The sequence below is a fragment of the Hippichthys cyanospilos genome, chromosome 16, assembly GCF_059441005.1.
Source record: "Hippichthys cyanospilos isolate Australia breed blue-spotted pipefish chromosome 16, RoL_Hcya_1.0, whole genome shotgun sequence".
In the NCBI taxonomy this organism is placed as follows: Eukaryota; Metazoa; Chordata; class Actinopteri; order Syngnathiformes; family Syngnathidae; genus Hippichthys; species Hippichthys cyanospilos.
In genome coordinates, this window is record NC_142384.1 from 3,130,512 (window position 1) to 3,149,663 (window position 19,152).

At 40.0% G+C, this 19,152-nt stretch overlaps 1 protein-coding gene across 7 annotated transcripts in view; it reads right to left on the bottom strand.

The window, feature by feature from the left end:
- rbfox1 (RNA binding fox-1 homolog 1) overlaps positions 1-19,152 on the bottom strand; it is a 275,153-nt gene that overhangs the window by 15,383 nt on the left and 240,618 nt on the right. For 5 of the 7 annotated variants that reach the window (XM_088437956.1, XM_088437955.1, XM_088437954.1 and 2 more), the window contains 2 exons: positions 17,498-17,537; positions 8,396-8,460 (listed from right to left, as the gene is read on the bottom strand). In XM_088437956.1, coding sequence (XP_088294082.1) covers positions 8,396-8,460; positions 17,498-17,537 — 105 coding nt within the window. The remainder of the gene's footprint in view (positions 1-8,395; positions 8,461-17,497; positions 17,538-19,152) is intronic. The other 2 variants (XM_088437960.1, XM_088437957.1) reach the window with 1 other exon arrangement.

A 19,152-nucleotide genomic window follows, 5' to 3' on the forward strand; every position in this document is an offset into this window, starting at 1 on the left:
TTTGAAGGGATTTATATAATTTTATACATGATAATGAAGCTTTTATTAATTTTCTCTGGAGAAATTCTAGTGTAATATAGATTGGTAGCTTCTTCTTCACTCTTGACTTAATAAGATCAGTTGCACATTGTGGTCTGGTCACCCCCCAGGGGGGCCTCCTGCTGTTACAGACGCCATAACACCCAGAAGTGAAGGAAAGCTGCTCCACTGCGCATTGTTTCATTCTCAACCTCGAATCCACATTTCAGTCAACTGACGCCCACAGGTCTCGGACGGTGGGGACCTCCAATGTATCTCCAAGAGTATTCACCAAGGTGCTAAGGTGGCTAGATTTGAACCCTCCAACCGAAAGGGGGCAGCAGTGGAACGGACACAACATGCTGACCTGGCCATAGAACCACCCCTTTTGGTGGACGGGTGAATACAAAAGATGGGATCGGAAGACTAGGGTGAGAGGGTGTCAGCTGAAAGATCTTCAGGATCTTTAAGCTTCGAGGAACCTGGATGTGCATGTCAGATTGCAGCAGACCCTACTCACACTGAACACAGTTTTTTTGTCTCACGTCACTCAAGCAGCACGTTATACTCCATTCAGACTAAAATCTCTCGCACATGAATCGCTTGTTCTACTCAACCAATAAACTCACTAACACAAAAAGAGCTGGTAAAATTTCATAACTTATGCCTACTGCATATTGTTAATGCTTCGTGCACCGTATTCTCTTAAAAGTAATTCCACTTATAATGATACCCAGCCCAAAAAGCCAGTCCAAGCTGCTTCAGTAAACAAACAAATATCCTCCAAATAGGAAAACATGGGAAACGCCTAGCTTAGCTAGGAGAAAATTATTACATAGAGCTTATCTCGCCACCAAGCAAGAGGGCTATTAGCTATTGCTTCATGATTAGCTTGTGTGCTAGTCATAACTTGCGTTACATTCACGTGCTCTTTTTATCCTTGTTAAATAAAGGATGACTACAAATTTTTTGACCCTATATCAAATGCATTGTTTTTTTCTGGCAGCTGAGGACATGAGCGTTAAATCTTTCATTTAACTAAGCTTCAAGCCATGGTGCATCTTGGAGTCACTTTTCAGGGAAATAAATGTCCAGCTCAGCACTTGGTTGCTGTCAAGGGGGAAAGTTAGGTAGGTATGCAAATGCATAGAGTGAAGCACGCGACGTTACGCATCAGTCATTTCTGAACATGCGTAGCAATTATTTGCATCCCTGTATGTATATATATAAATCTGATATTTTTATATATATATATATATATATATATATATATATATATATATATATATATATATATATATATATATATATATATATATATATATATATATATTTTGTAGGGTAAAAAAACTCTTACTCCTTGTCATGCTATGTCTGACCAGATCCTCCCCTCCTCCCATCCTTCTTGTGTTAATCCTCCATGATAAGAGCCAATCAGGGGCCAGGGTATGTGCCCATAATTGAGCAGATTTGCATAGCAGCCCAGCGGTTGAAGCGATTAGAAGTTAATCCCGATTAGTTTAGGCCATTGCTATTCAACAGCAGCACCCGCCCAACACTCACACTCATCCCAGTACTGCATTTGACCTATCTTATCTCACAGTGCAGAGCCCTAACTCATCATCAGTGTGGATGTGTGACAGTAAGGGAGAGTGTGTGACCAACTGCAACTGCCACACAACTTCCAATGCAATATGTCAAATACAGTTTTGAAAAATCACCCTGAGGTGAAAAGATAAAGGGCCTAATATAATTTGCATCCGTTTTACAAACAAGTTGTGACTTTAATCAAATATCCAATGTTTTAGAAGTGAGTAAAAAGAATAATTGATTCTGTATGTACTGCCTTGATGAAGCATTTGTTGGATGATAACACAAGGGCAGGTTTTATTTTAGTAGAGGACACCCTGATATGACTTCCTCTTATCAAATCAGACAAATATGTGTTGCACTCAATTAAAATAGTGTAATTATTTTACAGCCTTGATTTCCACATATGTAATTGGTATTTTATTGTGGTAAATCAGACATATCCAAAGTCCGGCTCGGGGGCCAAATGTGGCCCGTGGTCAATTTCCATCCGGCCCGCAGCCTCCGTCATAAAATCAATAACGTCTGGCCCGCATGGAGAATTAATACATTGGACAGCAGCGCTGTTACCTGTGTGTGCTGAATGCTGCCATCTCTAGGCTCAATTAGGACCAGCAAATTAGTATATGAGTAATTGACTGAATGAGCCCTAATTTTCGAAAATGGTGACAATCAACAAAAGGAGGAAAGTTGAGCTGCAGTGTGACGCAGTGAGCTGCGGTTAGCACCAGCAGCTTTATATTGCCAACTTTTACTGACAAGTGTATAAGTTTCCGAGAGATTCGAGAATTTGGTAAGAAAATGCTAAGCTTGTTCGGTTCGACGTATTTGCGTGAGAAAACATTCTCGGTTATGATCTTAAATAAGAGCTGTGTGAGGACACGCCTACCGGAGTCTCACTTAAGAGACATCTTGCGCATCCATACTGCTGCCATAGAGCCACACCTGGCCTTTTTCCTGCACTCCAGATCTCAGTTTCACCCATCACACTCGCGCGGACAAGTCATTTTTCATTTACGATAAGTCTGAAAACCTTTTTTTTTTTTTTTTTTTTTTTAAAGTTTTCACTCCAGAATAATAAACATTTAAAAATCCAATCAACATTTATAGCTACTAATTTCATATTTTAAATGAGCCCTGCACTTATTGATATGACTATTATTTGCTCATTTCTGTTGTTGTGCTTAAAAATTCCGAATATTAGACAGCCATGGTGAGATATTTTTTTATGTTTCAAATGTAATTTGCACCCAAAAGTACAATTACTTCTGTTCAACTGGTACAAAAAATTTAAAGTGTTAAAAAAAGTAAAGTTAAGTGAATATTCAATTTCAATATTTAATGTCAATTCAATTTTGATATGCATGTTTCAAATTAACCAAAACACATGCTTAAGATAGCTGAAATGAAAGTAAAAAAGCAAATGTTAAACACAAAACGGCTCGCTGAAATGTATTTAAATTAATTGCTGCTACGTATATGTAAAGAACGCCTGCCAAGGTTGCCCCCCCTACAATTTTAACACACCAAATCTGGCCCACTTTGCAAAACGTTTGGACACCCCTGGTGGTAAATGCTTATGATTGGATGTAGCAGTTTGATTATGTGAGTGTAAATGCATTTCATTAGGCGTTAGTTTGTGTACAGCAGATCAAAGTCTGGTCATACCTCATGAAAGCAGCTGTTTTTCCTTCCCTTTGTGATCCTTGTGTTGTTAACATGACCCTCATGTTGTCACTTTGTCCTTGCACAGATGGAATCATCAAGGCCCAGATGCACAAGTAAAGGTCCATACCAGGCTTGATTATAAAATTGACATCACAAGTCTGGGACACCGTTACTCTTACATCATGTAAAGCAGTGGTCCCCAACCCCCAACTGGTACCAGGCCGCGTGGGCTGCACCCGAAATAATGTTTTGGAGATGATTTAGTTTAATGCTACATGCACACCGAACGCGAACGAGGCGAAAAAGTGGAGAGTTTTGTATTGTAGTCAATGGAGTTCGCGCGACTGGGCGCGAATGCACGTTGGGTGATGCGATGGATGCAAATGGAGTGACGCGAATGGCCGCGTGCGTTCACGAGAAGCGAAATTTCACCTTACACGTAGAGTTAATTTTTTTTTTAAACTTTTTTCGCGTTTCGCGTCGCGACACCCAATCAACTTCCGGAACATTCAACTTCTAACTCAGGGGGCAGGAATGAATCATGGCGGCCGCTTTGCGATCCAATACGGCCAGCTGAGCTTTCGATACAAAACAGAGCCAAGCAAGAGCACTCACCTGGTTTGTAGAAAGGCAGAAGGGAGAACTTGGGACAACTGGTATGTGCAGCGTTTGCTTCACTTAACAGCTGTTGAACCGTAGTTACTGTGCTAAGCTAACGATAGTGCAGCACTGACAGTACAGTATTTAGCACGGTATTGGCCACTTGATTGCGACATTGAAACTTTTTTTTTTTTTGGCAGACGAATATTGCCGTGAAAGCGAAGGACGCGCAGTGTAAAAAAAGAATAATAAAGGTGCTGTCGGAGAAAATATTGGCTCTGCCATATCCCGGAAAAGTGAACGTTCTCAGCAATGCTCTCCTTTCCGGATCCACTGTAAAGTGCACAGCAAGCTCACTCCCTTCCCCTCGCGTGATACTGTTGCGTGAAAATTGAACTTCATTGTGACCTCGCGACAAAATGCCTCGCATAGAGCGTAAAGACGCGCACCATCTGAACGCAGCATAAGGCGTTGACCGGTCCGTGGTGATCAAAAGGTTGGGGACCACTGATTTAAAGCTTCCCTCAACTACACACACTATATTTTCTTTGGGTACTGTACTTAAAGCAACAACATACAGGCTTTCTACATCAGCAGAGTAAATAAGCTTGCCCAGTGGTGCCTAGTACCTAGTGGTATGCCAGAGCGCATTGCATGTTTGCAGCAGTCTTGCTCAATAATCCTTGGCTTCAGTGACCTGTGGGCTTGCCTAATTAAGAGACAGAATGAGATGAGCACCTTGCTGCACAGACATGAAGCTGTTTCCGTGATTTTAGAAGAACAAGTGTGCCACTGTGACCCAGTCTGCAGTTCGTGGCCTCAAGTGCCCTAAAAGTGTCTTTCAGACCACAGGGAACAAATTCAAAAACTCTTAGATGTACCCTGGGAATTTGAGTGTACACCTCTTTCACACACACATTCACATACACACAAATTCTCGGTCTGGAAGTGTTCCACCAGGGTCTTCATAAAAACCACATAGAGCAGGGGTTGGCAACCAAAACATGTTGAAAGAACCCCCCAAGAAAGTCTGGAGCCGCAAAAAAATAAAAAATAAAAAAAAACATACATAAACCTTCTAATGATGGCAAAATATGCCCTAAGTGTGTATATTAACTATATTAGTCTACTAGCAAAATTACTAAGTAGCCTACGATGACGACCCTTCATGATTTAATGTTTATTGTCCCTGAAACAGTCAGCAGAGAATGACGCATCACGTGATAAATGACCTTAGCATTTTGTAAAAGTGAATTTTTGGTAAGGATACCTTTATATTTTCTAAACACTTTGTTCAGCTTTCCATACTAATACAGAAAACGTCAATTGTGTTTTTTGATAAGTGTTTGCAGAACACCGAAGGTCACCGAAAAGTGGAAACCGACATGGCCTCAGTGAACGGATTTGGCGAGATGAGGACTCTGTCCACGGAGAGCCGACTTGGTGAGACAAGGCAAATTGCGATGAGTCAACCATTGGGAAAGGATCGTCATGACCAGCCCCTGGATGACATGACAAAATTTTGTCCTTGTCCACAGTGCGTGAATGGTTGTTTGCCTCTGTGTGCCCTGCAATTGGCTGGCAACCAGTTGAGCGTGTCCTCCATCTACTGGTCGAAGTCAGAAAGATAGGCACCAGCAAGCCTGCGACCCTTGTGAGGAAAATTCGCAACAGAAAATGGATGGATGGATAAATGGACACAGAGTATTATAGGCTTGCAAAAAGGTACTCACCCCTACATTTTAACAACTGGTGACCCTGACGTGATTTCCTAAATCTCCTGCTCAATCAATATACAGTGGACCCCTGGGTTACAGCGTCCCTGTCTTAAGTTTTTTTTTTCATGTTGCAATGTGGAATACTGAGTTTTTTCATCCCCTCTTTACGGTATTTTCCCTGCTTTGTGACAAAAACAACAGTCATGACTCTAGAGGGTTGACTGTATTTGTGTTGTCTTCCCTCCATCTGCAGACGTTTTTAGGTAATTGCACTTATCTGTTATGTTGCCTAACTAGCTCCATGCAACGCATCACTACAATTCTGGTTTGCTATTGGTCAGCGTCTCCTCCCGGAGATGCTGGTCTACTATTGGTCGGCTTCACTCGTTTCAAAATGGGGGAATGGTAGAGCTTTGTTCTATCGTGAGTGGTTACAAAACCATATTTATATTTTACTGCTTAGTCCAAACTTGACTTGGTTAGACAGGGGTCCCAAGATTGCTAGTGATGTTAAAGAGAGAAGTAAGAAGATTATTTATAAGGAAACACAGCTGGAGATAAAAGAAATACGAAGTTAGCCTAGCCTAGGCTACTCTTACTAGGGAATGTGAGCATAACAAGCGCCATTCAAAAGGTAAATAAATCCTTTCTATATTTTTTATTTATGATGTTTTCTGAATGTATACTAGTATATTATATATATGTAGCACTTACTTTACTATTTTGGTACCAATTTTTAATATGTATGTACAATTTTGATATTTTTACCTGGGGTTCCAAATGCATTAGCTATTTAACATAGGTTTGCATTGCCCGATGTGGTGAATTCGCCTTACGAGCCCAACCGCGGTACAGATTAATCTCGTAACATGGGGGCCCGCTGTAATAGTGATATAGTGGAATGAGGCGTGGACTGAACTTTGAAATGATTTTGGATTTCAATTACTGCAAATGTGAACCAAATGTGTTATAAGTGACGTGCTGTATGTTATTATTTGTTTATTAGTAGTTATTGGTTCACATCAGGATACACGTATTGGTAGTTATTGGTTTATCTCATAGGTGAATGCGTAAATTAAGTTTTTGCCGGCCAGCGAATTCCTTAGAGGGTGGATTAGCCTTCGGTAGGATCCCTCGCTGTTAACGGTGCTCCTGAGTTATGGGGTGCTGTGTCTCCATTTGGGTCTTAGGACCCCGGATATGTTGAACAGGCTTCTTGCCATAACCTAAGACACACACTCTGGGCTAAGGAGCAGTCGTGTTGAGAAGAGAGTAAAATTAAGATAAGAAAAAAGAAGTGGCTTATTCTCTTTTGTAAGTGTTCTTTTCTATACACTCAGGCTCTCTGAGTACTGCCTGTTGTTTCGTTTCTGCTTTTTTGGGGCTCTGTTCCTTTTTTTTTTTTTTTGCTAAATCATCTAGCAGTGTATGAATCACTATTTGAACTGTATGGGAGAAACCTGCTTTATGTGAGTGTGAAAGCATGAATAGTGGCATCATCCATTTGGGTGTACATGTTGGCAAACCACCCGGGTGGCTGCTTGTGTGCCAACAAGAGCCCTAAAGGAGTCAAGGACACCTTTTTGGGAGTGGGCGGCTTCACCTCTATTAGTTAATGCCTACTGTAGGATGTGTGGTTTGTGCTCAGGGACACATGGTAGCGTGTCACACCCACGTTGACTTGTGGTCCATGTCTCTCAAGTGCCATCACTGTGCTTAGCCCGAGGTGAAGTATTGTCAGGCTGAGGACCAGCCTTATAGAAGTGGTATCTAGGCAGTGGAAGTTTGTGTCCTTACAACACATTGAAGCAACTGTACACTCTCGGTGAGGTTGAGGTCCACGTGTTGTGAAGGAAGCCAACTCCTGCCTGAGAACTGGAGCAATTAGATCCCCGCATCGGTCAGTTGAAAAAATACAAAAAGACAAAATAATAATAATAATAATAATTTGAATGTCAATTAAGCGTTCATCCATCCATTTTCTTGAGTTGCTTAACTTCAAAACGCTTGCAAGCTTGCTGGTGCCTATAGCAGCTGACTTCGGGCAGTAGGCGGGGTAGGCCTATACTCTGAACTGCATACTTTTGCATATTTTTGGAACATGATAGGAAGCTGGAGTGCCTGAAAAGAACTCACATGGGCTCAGGGAGAACATGCAAACTCCACTGAGGAAGAACAGAAGAAGGTGGATTTGAACTTGGGTCCCTGAAGTGTGAGGCGGATGTGCAAATCACTACACCACTGAGGCTTTTTGTCTTTTGTGTGGTTATTGTTACGACTGATATTTACTTCTTTTTTTTTTTAAACAGGAAAACATGAAGATTAATTGAAATAGTGAAAACAATTTATATGATATTCATGTCAATAATTGTCAACAGAAAGCTTTATAGAAAATGAAGAGCCTGAAATGGACTTTTTATTCCCAAGAGATTATGATAAAATACTGTAAATGTTTGTTTAATCCTCTTGTGTATTCACAAGGCCAGATTCCTTGTCCCCTTGGTCTCCACAGTCTATAAATCTTTTTATTTAAACCCAGATTTTTGCATTGTCAGGAGTTCATTGCAGATTTCTGTTGGACATTCATCTGTATCTTCTAGTGTAACCTCTGTTTTGATTCAAAAGTCTTCGACAATGATACCATTTTCACATATTGCAGAAACGCCCCCACCACCACCACCACCAGTTCAAGTCCGTTATTTAGTAAACTCACTTCAGAAAAGGTGATATTCTCTGTAGACATTGGGACTTGGTGTGTGTTTTTTGAGCTCAATCAATGACAGAATCTGCACTGTTCTTACCTGTCACTGTATGCAGCTGCTGTGGCAGTAGTAGGCTGGGCAAATCTGTAGGCAGTGTAACCACCCTGCAAACACAAACATATGTCCATGTGAGATCTTCGAGAGTCACTAAAGATAAAGTGTACTTTAACAATAACTGTTTTCTGCAGGTTTTGTCTTGTCTAGTTTTTGTTCATCTAAAGAATATTAAGTCAACTTTCACAAGACAGTGGGTCTTCAAACACTCACGCACACACACACATTGCTTTCGAAAACAGTTGGTGTTGGTTCCACATCTTGACATGCAACACTCCATCCACAAACAATCACACTTTATATTCTTTTTAAATGTATACTATACACACACTGACTTTTCATATCAAACAAACAAGCAAAAAAAGGCAGTTTATACTGCGATAATATTTTAATCTGTTCAGGCAAAGGTGACTGGACAGTTGGCAAAGTGTCAGCAGTTACTGCTGTTGGCTGTGCCGGAATCAGCCACTGGCAAAAAAAAAAACAAAATCCACAGTCAGTCATTTCTATAAATTGCCCCAGTTTAAGGCATTGTATATATATGTACAATGGGAGTTGTAGACCATTTTCTTCCTTTGGTTCCAGTGTTCAAAGCAACACAATTGAAAAAATATGCAAATCACACTAAATACTATGTCATTGATTTTGGTTTCATATGACAAACGATATTTTTAAACGCTTGTTTTTGTAGACTCATAAATATACATATTTTATCTCGTACATATACGATGTTTGCACAACACAAGATGCTGCTAAATTTGCAATATTGCAACTAATGATCATCATATCTGTGAAACTTACAATTTGCTTTTATTCCGCATTCTTTATTGCTTGGTCTTGAAGTCTTGAATCATGCGCAAACCAATTGGCTGCAAAGATTCAGTGCAAGAAGAACCTTTGTTTCTTCATTGCTAATTTACAGTCCGTCGCTACCGTAAACCCTTTTCCGTCTCCATCGGTCAGTCTTTTTTTTTAAGTGGATCCAATTTGTCATTGTCAGCACATTGCTCTGTCAGCTAAACATGATCTCTTACAATCTTTACAATAAATTAAATCTAGATACAAAAAAGTGTTGGTTTGTGTTTCTCCACCTCAGGCAGCACCCAGAGGCAGTTGCAACCTCACTCACAATAAAATTCAAGCAAAGACTTTGTCTATATGAGTGTCCTTGGCTGTGGCCTGAAAATGAAACATTGAACAAATCACACGCACGAGCATTGCCATCAATTTCCCTACAACAGGCATGTCAAATTCATTTTTTGCATGGGCCACATTGTAGGCGGGCCATTGTGACCGCAGAAGACCGCTAAAGACAAAACATTTTATTCATTTTGAATTCAGAGGCCACTAAAAACTGTTCAAAATAGGTATTGATAACAAAAATAATGTGTAAAAGTTGAAGAAAGGATGCAAAGCTGGTATTTTAGCCTGAAATTTGAAATCGTAATGAACATTTTACAGCAGAGACTGTATTTTCTGCGTAGACTTAAGTTGTATGGTGTGGACAAAGCCATCATATTGCTATTCTACCAGGCGGTGCTGGAGAGCTTGATACGATATGGGATGTCAGCTTGGTACGGCAACCTCGATGTTAAACAAAAAAATAAACTCACTCGTCTGGTGTACACTGCCATGAAGGTGATAGGATTGAATGACTATCAGAGTCCTCAGTCTGTCAATGAGCAGACTGTCCTCAGGCAAATCCGAAGAATCGTAAGCGATCCATCCTATATCCTCTTCACAGAGGATAGTTTGCATTTGGGGACTCTAGTGCCCAACTGCAAACTCAACCGTTTTAAAAACTCATTTGTCCCTGTCTCTGTGAAGCTACTGAATAATGCTGGTTTAGGCCATAGATAATGTGCAATCATTTCTATTTATTCCGGTGGGTTTTAGCATGTTTTTACATGCTTTTAGCATATAGTGCGATCATTTTACTTGCTTTTAGCATGTTTTATATGGTTTTTACATGTTTTAGCATTTGTTTTTTATTATGTGTCAGGGTATCCTGTTTGTGCAATATATATGTCCATGGGACATGGGCAATACCGAGGTGCAAATTGTTGTCTGCGTATATTCCTTGCTGTCTTGTGTTTGTTTTCTCATGTTTGCTGCAGCTGCTGAGTCCAAGAAAATTTCCCTAAGAGGGACAATAAAGTATATTGTATCGTATCGTATTTTGCGGGCCATATAAAATCATGTTGTGGGTTGGATTTGGCCCCCAGGCCTTGAGTTTGACACCAGTACCCTACACTATGCACGGCCATGGTTCCATAAAACAAAATTCAAAAGTGAGCACAAATCATCTGCAACATATACAACAACCAAGCCTTGGAAAAAAGCAAGGTTCTGACGAGCTATGATGCCTTTTTCTTGGCAAATTTCCTAACTTGTATCTTACGAAATTGCATTTCTTACGATTTGCATTTCTTGGCTAAGAGCCAATCAGGGTGATTTACACCAACACTAGCTACAGAGGTTGAGTAAATTGCATTTCTTAATGACAACGTTTCGAGTTCCTCAGACCCGGAAGTTGATTTCTCACTGCCATGCTAAGTATAGCAAGCACATAATATACAACTGTCGCTGAACATAAAGAGTGACATCCCAAATGCCGTCCAGCACTCAAAAAATCCCCCAAAAAATGTGGATTAGTGTTGTATGATCTTATCCACTTTCCATATTCAAAACGCGGTTCCGACGTCTCAGACGCCAAAAGGCGTAAAATGTGACAATCCAAAAGTGTATACCAACTGGACCGTAATCAACTTCAAATTAAAGGTTTAATCCATGTTTTGTTTTTTTTTAATCTCCTGATTATTTGAGTTGGAACATTGGCGTTTTGATGTGTGTCTGTTAAGTACATAACCTCCAAAAATGAGCATTCAAGAACATTGCACATATTTCTCTTTAAGGTTTAATTAAGATGGTATTTCTCAAATGCATAATTTGGTCACATGAAGAAAATGTTTTAATTGTTCATCATTTTCATTTCAAGCTTTCAAAATAAAACATAAGGAATGTAAGATTACTTTTATAATATATTTCAACTTGAAGTCAGTCCAAATATGCACTACATGCGTTACGGTTGGGGGGATGCACTTGGGACAGACCAACACACCAGTATTTGCATCTACAAAGTTGTGACGCAATCTTGATATTTTATTATAATACCACTTGAAGCATAAAATGAACATTTATGAGATGGTAACAGCAATTGTGAGACGCCATCAGTGTATTTGTGACATGCCTCAATGCATGTCATGTTTAGCAGACATCTTTATCAAACGACTACCACCTTTCTCCTTGCACCTTTAGAAATCTCTCTCCTTGATGGTAATTCTGGTGAAAGGTTGCTTGTGGGTCGAATGAGGAGGTCGTTAACTCTTTGCCTCACAAGGAAGGAAAGACATCCCAGAATGCTTTTTTTCTGCTTTGTGCAAGCGACCTACTCATTCAAATCATATCCAAAAAGCATAACACAAAAATCTCCCAACACGTAATTCTAGTTATTGCCTTTTACTTTAGGCTTGTTCCGGCCTGTACAATGAATGTGTTGAGCGAGATTACGTATGCATTTCATTTCATGAAGCCATGACTGTGCAGCACACAGCAAAGTTGTCACAGTCCACCTGCTTGTCTTCCCTGCCACTCAGCCAAACCAGTATTCAGTATTTAACCCGGTCTCACCCTCCAGCACTCGCCAGATTGTCTTGTCCTGTTATGCCAAGCCTTCCAGCACTCTTCTCTGACAGTTGACATGTGTACCCACCTAGACTGTCGTTGACCTCCTGCCTGTTTGCTGCCCTCGCTTGTCCACACGTGCATCGACCTAGCCTGTTTCTGACCTCCCGCCTGCCTGTTGTCCTTGTTTGTCCACATGTGCATTGGCCTAGCTTGTTTGTGACCTCCCGTCTGCCTGTTGTCCTTGTTTGTCCACACATGCATTGACCTAGACTTACTCTGACCTCCCGCCTGCCTGCCGTCCATGTCTGTCTGCTCGTGCCTCAACTAGGCTTGATCCTGACCCACCACCAAAATTGCCATACTGTCTTCATCCTGCCAACCTGCAATCCTCTGGCAAGCAAAAAATAAACCTTATCAGCACTTACCTGTCTGTGCGTGCTCTTGGGTCCTCTCTCCACCCGTGATAAAAGTAAGTTAATTAAGTGTTGAAAGTTCATGCTTGTTAGTTTGCTGCCTATCCTAACTGTTTTATACTCCCATAGTCTGAAGTATAAGATTGGCAGACGAAACCTAATGCTCAGTCATGCTTAGTCCGTCATTTATAAACGGATTCTGACCACTCAGTGGTTAATTGGCAAAATGGGTGTCCATCAGTGATGAAAAACCGACAGCCCATTATGAAAAACGTCAACAATATGACCACTGCAACAATCTGAAACAATTTAATGCAGTAGCCATGCTAAAAATTCTGAGCTTTTTTTTTGTTTTTTTCATATGACTTGCAAAAAACAGCCACAAGAGTGGGGGACGTTTTCAGTATTATAAGATACAGTTCTAAACTACTTACAAACTAAAACCCTCAATATACAGTGATCCCTCGCTATCTCGCACCTCCCCTATGGTGACCTCAGTGCATCACAGATTTTTTTTTTTCATGAAAAAAAAAGAAGCCGTATTGCGGAAAGACGCACCTGAAGGTTCCCTGCATGCCAGACAGTCGAGTTAACGTCAGCTCTTCAAAAACACCTTCTAACAAGCAAGCAACAATAAGAAACCCTTTTGCATCGCCACTGGAGCCATTAAGTGCAAGAGCTACCAAAATAACATGCGATATTGTACAGTACATTGTGATGCACAGTACATGATGCTCGCTATGATGCCATTTTCGACGGAGGAAGACACCGTGGTATGACATCCTGTCACAACATCACTTAAGTCGCACCGTAGTTCCAACACTACAAGAAAACCAAAGCGGAGGTAAATGATGCCATGAAAAGATGCAAGTAACTTTGCTATCTCAAGACTGATTCCTTTGCTTGCTGCTATTTTAAAAGTGCACCTTTTCATCCCTGTGACATCCGTTGGCAGAGAGCATGTCTTTTTTCACAGCAGGTGATATAGTTACTGCCCAGAAAGCACAGTTTGTTAGTTAGCTGCACCACGGATGGCATATACTATTGTTTAATGTTGGTACTTTAAACGTGATGTATTTTTTTTCATGTTCAACTATGAAAGAACTCAGCTGCAACATTTCTTAACACAAGCTGTGTGAAAAGGAAGTATTTTATTTTGTTCAAGTACAAAAATTCTGAGAGATCTCAGCTGCATCATTTGTTTGTTTGAACCGTGTTTGGATTTTTCAAGAAAGATGGAAAACTCGATAAAAGTCATGCCATTTGCAAGCTGTGCTGAGCAGCTATGAAGTACACAGAGACGAGTATGGTGAGTTAAAAATTTAATTGCTCTCTTTTTTTCTAAAGCAGCAATGTATACTTTTTAGTTTGTAGGAGCTTTACATCAAAAGGTCCCACCTCTTGTGTTCAAAACACAAGGAAATACTCAGAGTGAATTATTGCACTTTGTTACTGTTGTCTGTCTCTGAAGTTTTATTTTCTTATCGATCCAATCCAACAAAATTATGGTCATTCATCAAGTCTTTTTTTACGTTCGTCTCAAAACTAAACATGCGCTGGTATGGAATTTTGTTGTTTATTTTTGCTTTTGTCTTTTATCCCTTTATTAATAATGTAAGAACAAACACAACAAATTTTTACTATAATATAATTTTCACACTGTATCGAACCGTATCGTCACACTGTATCAAACCGTATCGTTCTTAAACTGTATCGAATCGTATGAATCACTCTGCCTTAAAAAGATAGCGTTTTTGAATCGAATCATAACCTGTGTATTTAGCTACATATTGAATCAGCTTCGAGCCAGAGATTCCCATCCCTGAGTGTCTCGTTCCATGCCGAGTAAATGCACGTCACGGACACTTCTTGGACGTCAACTACTGCAGTACACATATTTACTTAAATCATAAATTATTAAACATTATACAGTAACTGTAGTATTGTTAACCCTTCTTGTTTCTATGTCTTGGCTGTACAAAGTCGGTATCACGGTGAGCCGCAGCTGCCTTACGAGTAGGCACTCGGACGTCTAATTAGAGTGAAGCAAGTAGTTGGCCAAACATGATAACAAGCAGAGTTTACACTTGCAGTTACAATTTACTACAAAATCTAAGAGGATCCAAAAGCTTTCTTTACTCCTTGCAGGTCTCTTTCAGCTGCTCCTGTGTGACTCAGAGGAGTTCCTCCGCAATCACAAAAGAAAAAAAAAAAAAGTAGTGGTACCTTTATCAACTGATTGGTCAGGCAATCTGTTAATAATCTTCAGGGGCACCCTAAAGACACAAGCACCAATGAGGGGGGAATTTCAACTTCTTAGTGGGAGTGAGTTACAACTCCTGCCCTCATTGGTCGATTCTTGCACCGGGAGCCAATATTGACATGAAAATTTAGACAAAACCCTTTAAGAAAAAAAAAAATCTTCCAGGAGGATGAATCTATATAACTATTATTTTTTAGTACCTTAACAAGGTCCCTTACACTATAAATATGTGCTGATTTCTCCACCAGGCTGTACTGTAAACCCTCCATTCTCAATAACTAAGAGTGTATGTTTGTATGTCTGTCTTGTCACCAACAATGTATTATCACCACTATAAAGTGTGGAGTCAAATCAGGAATAGTTGGAATGCGTGTTGATGCACTGTGGTGGAATGAAAGGTCTGGCCCTTTTTTAGCGGCCAACCATTGTAATGGTGTACTGTCAAACCTAACTGAGTGACTGATGGAGGCTATGTGTGCATTGTCTCAATGTGTGCGAGTGTGTGTGTATGTGTGTGTGTGTTTGTGTGTGGGGAGGGGGGGGGCAGTTGGTGTGGTCAAGGTTTGGCCACCCAGCACTCAATCTAACATTGGGAATGTTGTCATCCATCAAATTTACTGATGCGTTGACAGAGGACAGGTGGAGCAGGACTCTTTGTATCCATGCTATGCTCATGTAGCGTGGCATTACTTGTAGGCACTATCAGTAATTTAACTTAAAGTATATCTGCAGTTGGCCTGTTTTTTTTCCAGTAGAGTGTTCTTGAGGGAAGGCCAAACATAATTTGACAGCTGCACCCACCCCCCATGTTTCATTAAGTAATATTTCTAATTAGAAAGGCTAGGTAAAACACATGAGGCTTGGATACTTGTGCTTTAAAGACTCACATGGGAAATTTAGTATAATGCTTCTTGAGCACTTACGTCATCAATTATATTATACCTACAGTATGTCACTCACAACATTGATCTTCAGTTCAGTCCCCTCCCTCCTGAGTATTTCTCTCTTAAACAATCTTGAATGTTGTCTGTGCATACATTTGAACATAGATTTAAGGTAAATTTAAAGAAAGTGGTTTCTAACGGTTCAAACATTTATTTCAGATTATATGAAAGATATTGAAATACATTTTATAGGCTTAGTATTGAAGTATAATGAAGCTTAATGAAGACATTTTGTAACACTTTGCTATTCTATTTATCTCATAGCAGGCACAATCACTTTATTCCAGTTGTTCAGATGACAAATGCTTTATTATTTATTGAAAACTAAATATTTAATATTAATTAAAACACACACACCTGGATAACATTATTGTACATTAATTCAGCTAAATTTCTGTCACATGAAATCTGTTACTTCACTTAGACACACACCTTTGATGAAGATAAACAATGCCATGAACTTTTAAACTCTTTACTTCTGCTGCTCTAAACTACTGCTTAGTTTTATGGGGGTCTCGAGCATACTGTAGTCCAGAGGTTGTGAACGGCCAATCCGAGGCCCGGTACCGGTCCATGGTACCAGGCCGCATGGGAATGAATGATGTTTTGGAACTGATGTAGTTTATCCTTTAACAGTTCATTTTTGTATTGTTTGGCTTGCTCTTTTTTTTTTGTCGCCGCCTCTGACTGCTGTTGATAACAGATTTTGTAGTGAGGAAGGGTGGTGCAGCTTGCTCTGTCTTGTTGTTGTTGTGGTTGTTTGTAAGTTGTACTTTCTTTGTAAGAATGTTGTCATTTATGATAATATGCCCAAAATTAGTTTGTTTGTTGATCCAACAACTTGTGACTGTGGATAACATGCTAGCTAATGTTATATACAATGTTGTATGCGTTTAGCTCGTTATCATTTTTGTTTGTGCCAGGTGTTTTCCTTTGGTATATGTTAGCATATGCCAAGGTTTTGCATAATTACTTATTTGCATCTAATTAACGTTTTGTAGTGAAATGAATCACTTTTGCAATTCAGTTATAAGAATGATTAAATCAATCACACACCTAACAGTCCACAATAAAAATCTCAAGTGTTGATGATGATATAAAGTTTGGGAGCCCCTGCTATAGTCTATCCCAGCTGTTTTGGGGCAGTGGGCAGGGTACACCCTGAACTGGTTGCCAGCCAGTCACAGGGCACACAGAGATAAACAGGAAACTGGTGTGCCAGGAGAAAACCCACTCACACACGGGGAGAACATGCAAACACCAAAAAAGAGGCCCGGCAAAACCCGTTGACCCTGTACTGTGAAGCAGATGTGCTCACCACTCTCCTACTGTGCTGCCCAACACTTTACTTTTGTATATTAATTCTTTGAATACAATTGATTGTTTGATTGTAGTATAGGGCCATAGGGCTAAAAGGTTACAAACAATTGAAATGATAAAAACAATTTCCTTGTAACAATAAACCTCCACCACACACATCCTTGGCATGTAGGTACAGGATAATGTAGTACAATTGAATCAATGCAATCTGAGTACATATTACATAAATAATCTAAACAGACAGCATTTTAAACCTTTTCACAATAACACATTTTGCTGGATAGTATTCCTCTTTTTAATACTTTGTTCATTTTTTTTTGTTCTAGTTCAGATATAAACTTCAACGGTAATTAAAAAGAAAAACGTTTATTAATTGTGGAATCTGATTTTTTAAAGCAAATACCACGGGAGGTCAGAAATGGCTGTCACATGCAATGTCATACCTATAAAAAATACTTACATAAATATCTGCACCATAAAATCCATCCTGGTAAACAACACTGTAGAGGATGCAAACACAAACAAACAGACAAACACACAATAAAACAAAACAAAAACATCCATATTAGTGCATGTTGACATGCAGACACTGGACTGGCCACCAACCAATCCCCATGTTCACAATCCAAATGGCAACCAACATAAAAAAATAATACAACCAGTCAAAGGGGAAAAACAGCAGGCACCCCAACTCTTATGTAATGGTTAAAGAAGGAAGCTGGTAGGGTTTAATAAAATTCAGCTATGATTTTGGAGTGGATATCGAAAGGGTAAATACTATTTCACCACTGATAAGGCCAGGCACAATTTGAATTTTGACCTATTTCGGTTCTGCTTCTTCCATTATTCTGATTCTAACTGATTCTCAATTCTGATTATTTAACATAAAAAAAGGAGAGAGCTAACCAGTATTTTTTGGATAAATCATAGGAACTCTTTCATTTCATTAACTTTAAGTTTATAGCAAGTTACTCAAAGGATTATCTTGCGGGGTCGCCAAGGTCACGACCCCCGAAAAAGCTGACTCCGGCTGGCTGCCGTTGCTGGCGAGGTCCACCTGCCTGCACCGAATGCAGAAGAAGAAGAGAAGAATAACCAGGGACAATCGGCAAGTGGGGAATAGTTCTGCCGTGCACTTGTGGGTGCATAGCATGTGAGCTTTGAAGTCGCCTGGAACAGGCTGCAGCTCTCTTGCCCTCATAACCCTGAACAGGAAAAGCAGTATGCAATATGGTGTTGGTTGAATATATGTTCTCCATATGTAAGAGTGTTATAGCCTGTGTATAATGATGTATTAGAGTTTTAGCACAGTAGTGCATGCTTATTAGCATTTCTGGTTCATATCAACAAGGTACTGTGTTAATAATCTTGGGTTGCACATTTCTGTGAGGAGTTTTCATATTTGTCATGCGGCCTCTCGCCAAAATGTAGCTGTACCTATTAGCAGTGCTGCAAAATCTATGGAGAATAAATATGTCCTATTTACTTACCATATTTCTCCGTGTACAAGTCAACGTCATGCATAAGTCGACCCCCCCCCCCCCCCCCCTTTTTTATTATTACTTCAATTTGGGTGAATTTTGCATAAACGCAAGCATAAGTGTACCCCTGACTGTCCAATCAAAACTCATGGTGTCTGTTATTAAAATTGTGAAATTGCGGTACTTTTAGGCGCATTTCTTCATTGTATATCGAATAACATATTGTTGCGGTTATATTGTGACACAACATTACTCTTCCATGGGTAGTTTTATTCAGACCCGTCCAATTTGTTTGAAATGGAGGTCTTCAGAAATGTTTTGCTGAAGCTTTTTTTTTTCCTTTACCCAAGTGACGACTGAGGTGAGATCAGAGCGTGGATCAGTTACTCTTTGCTGTTTTTCCCCCCAGCTGCTGACATTCACGCGTGCCATGCCACTGTGCTCACATTTTTGTCTTGAACGGACAAGTCAAGCCGTCTTTTCATTATGGGTCAAAGTCCGCCGGAAAAATGATCGACGCAGCCTCATCGTTGACAACAAACAGGCCATAAGGTGGCGCTTGACGAAAGTGCATTTGAAAGCGAAAGTGCGAGAAAAGTGATGCATACTATATCGAATTAGAGGTACAGTAATC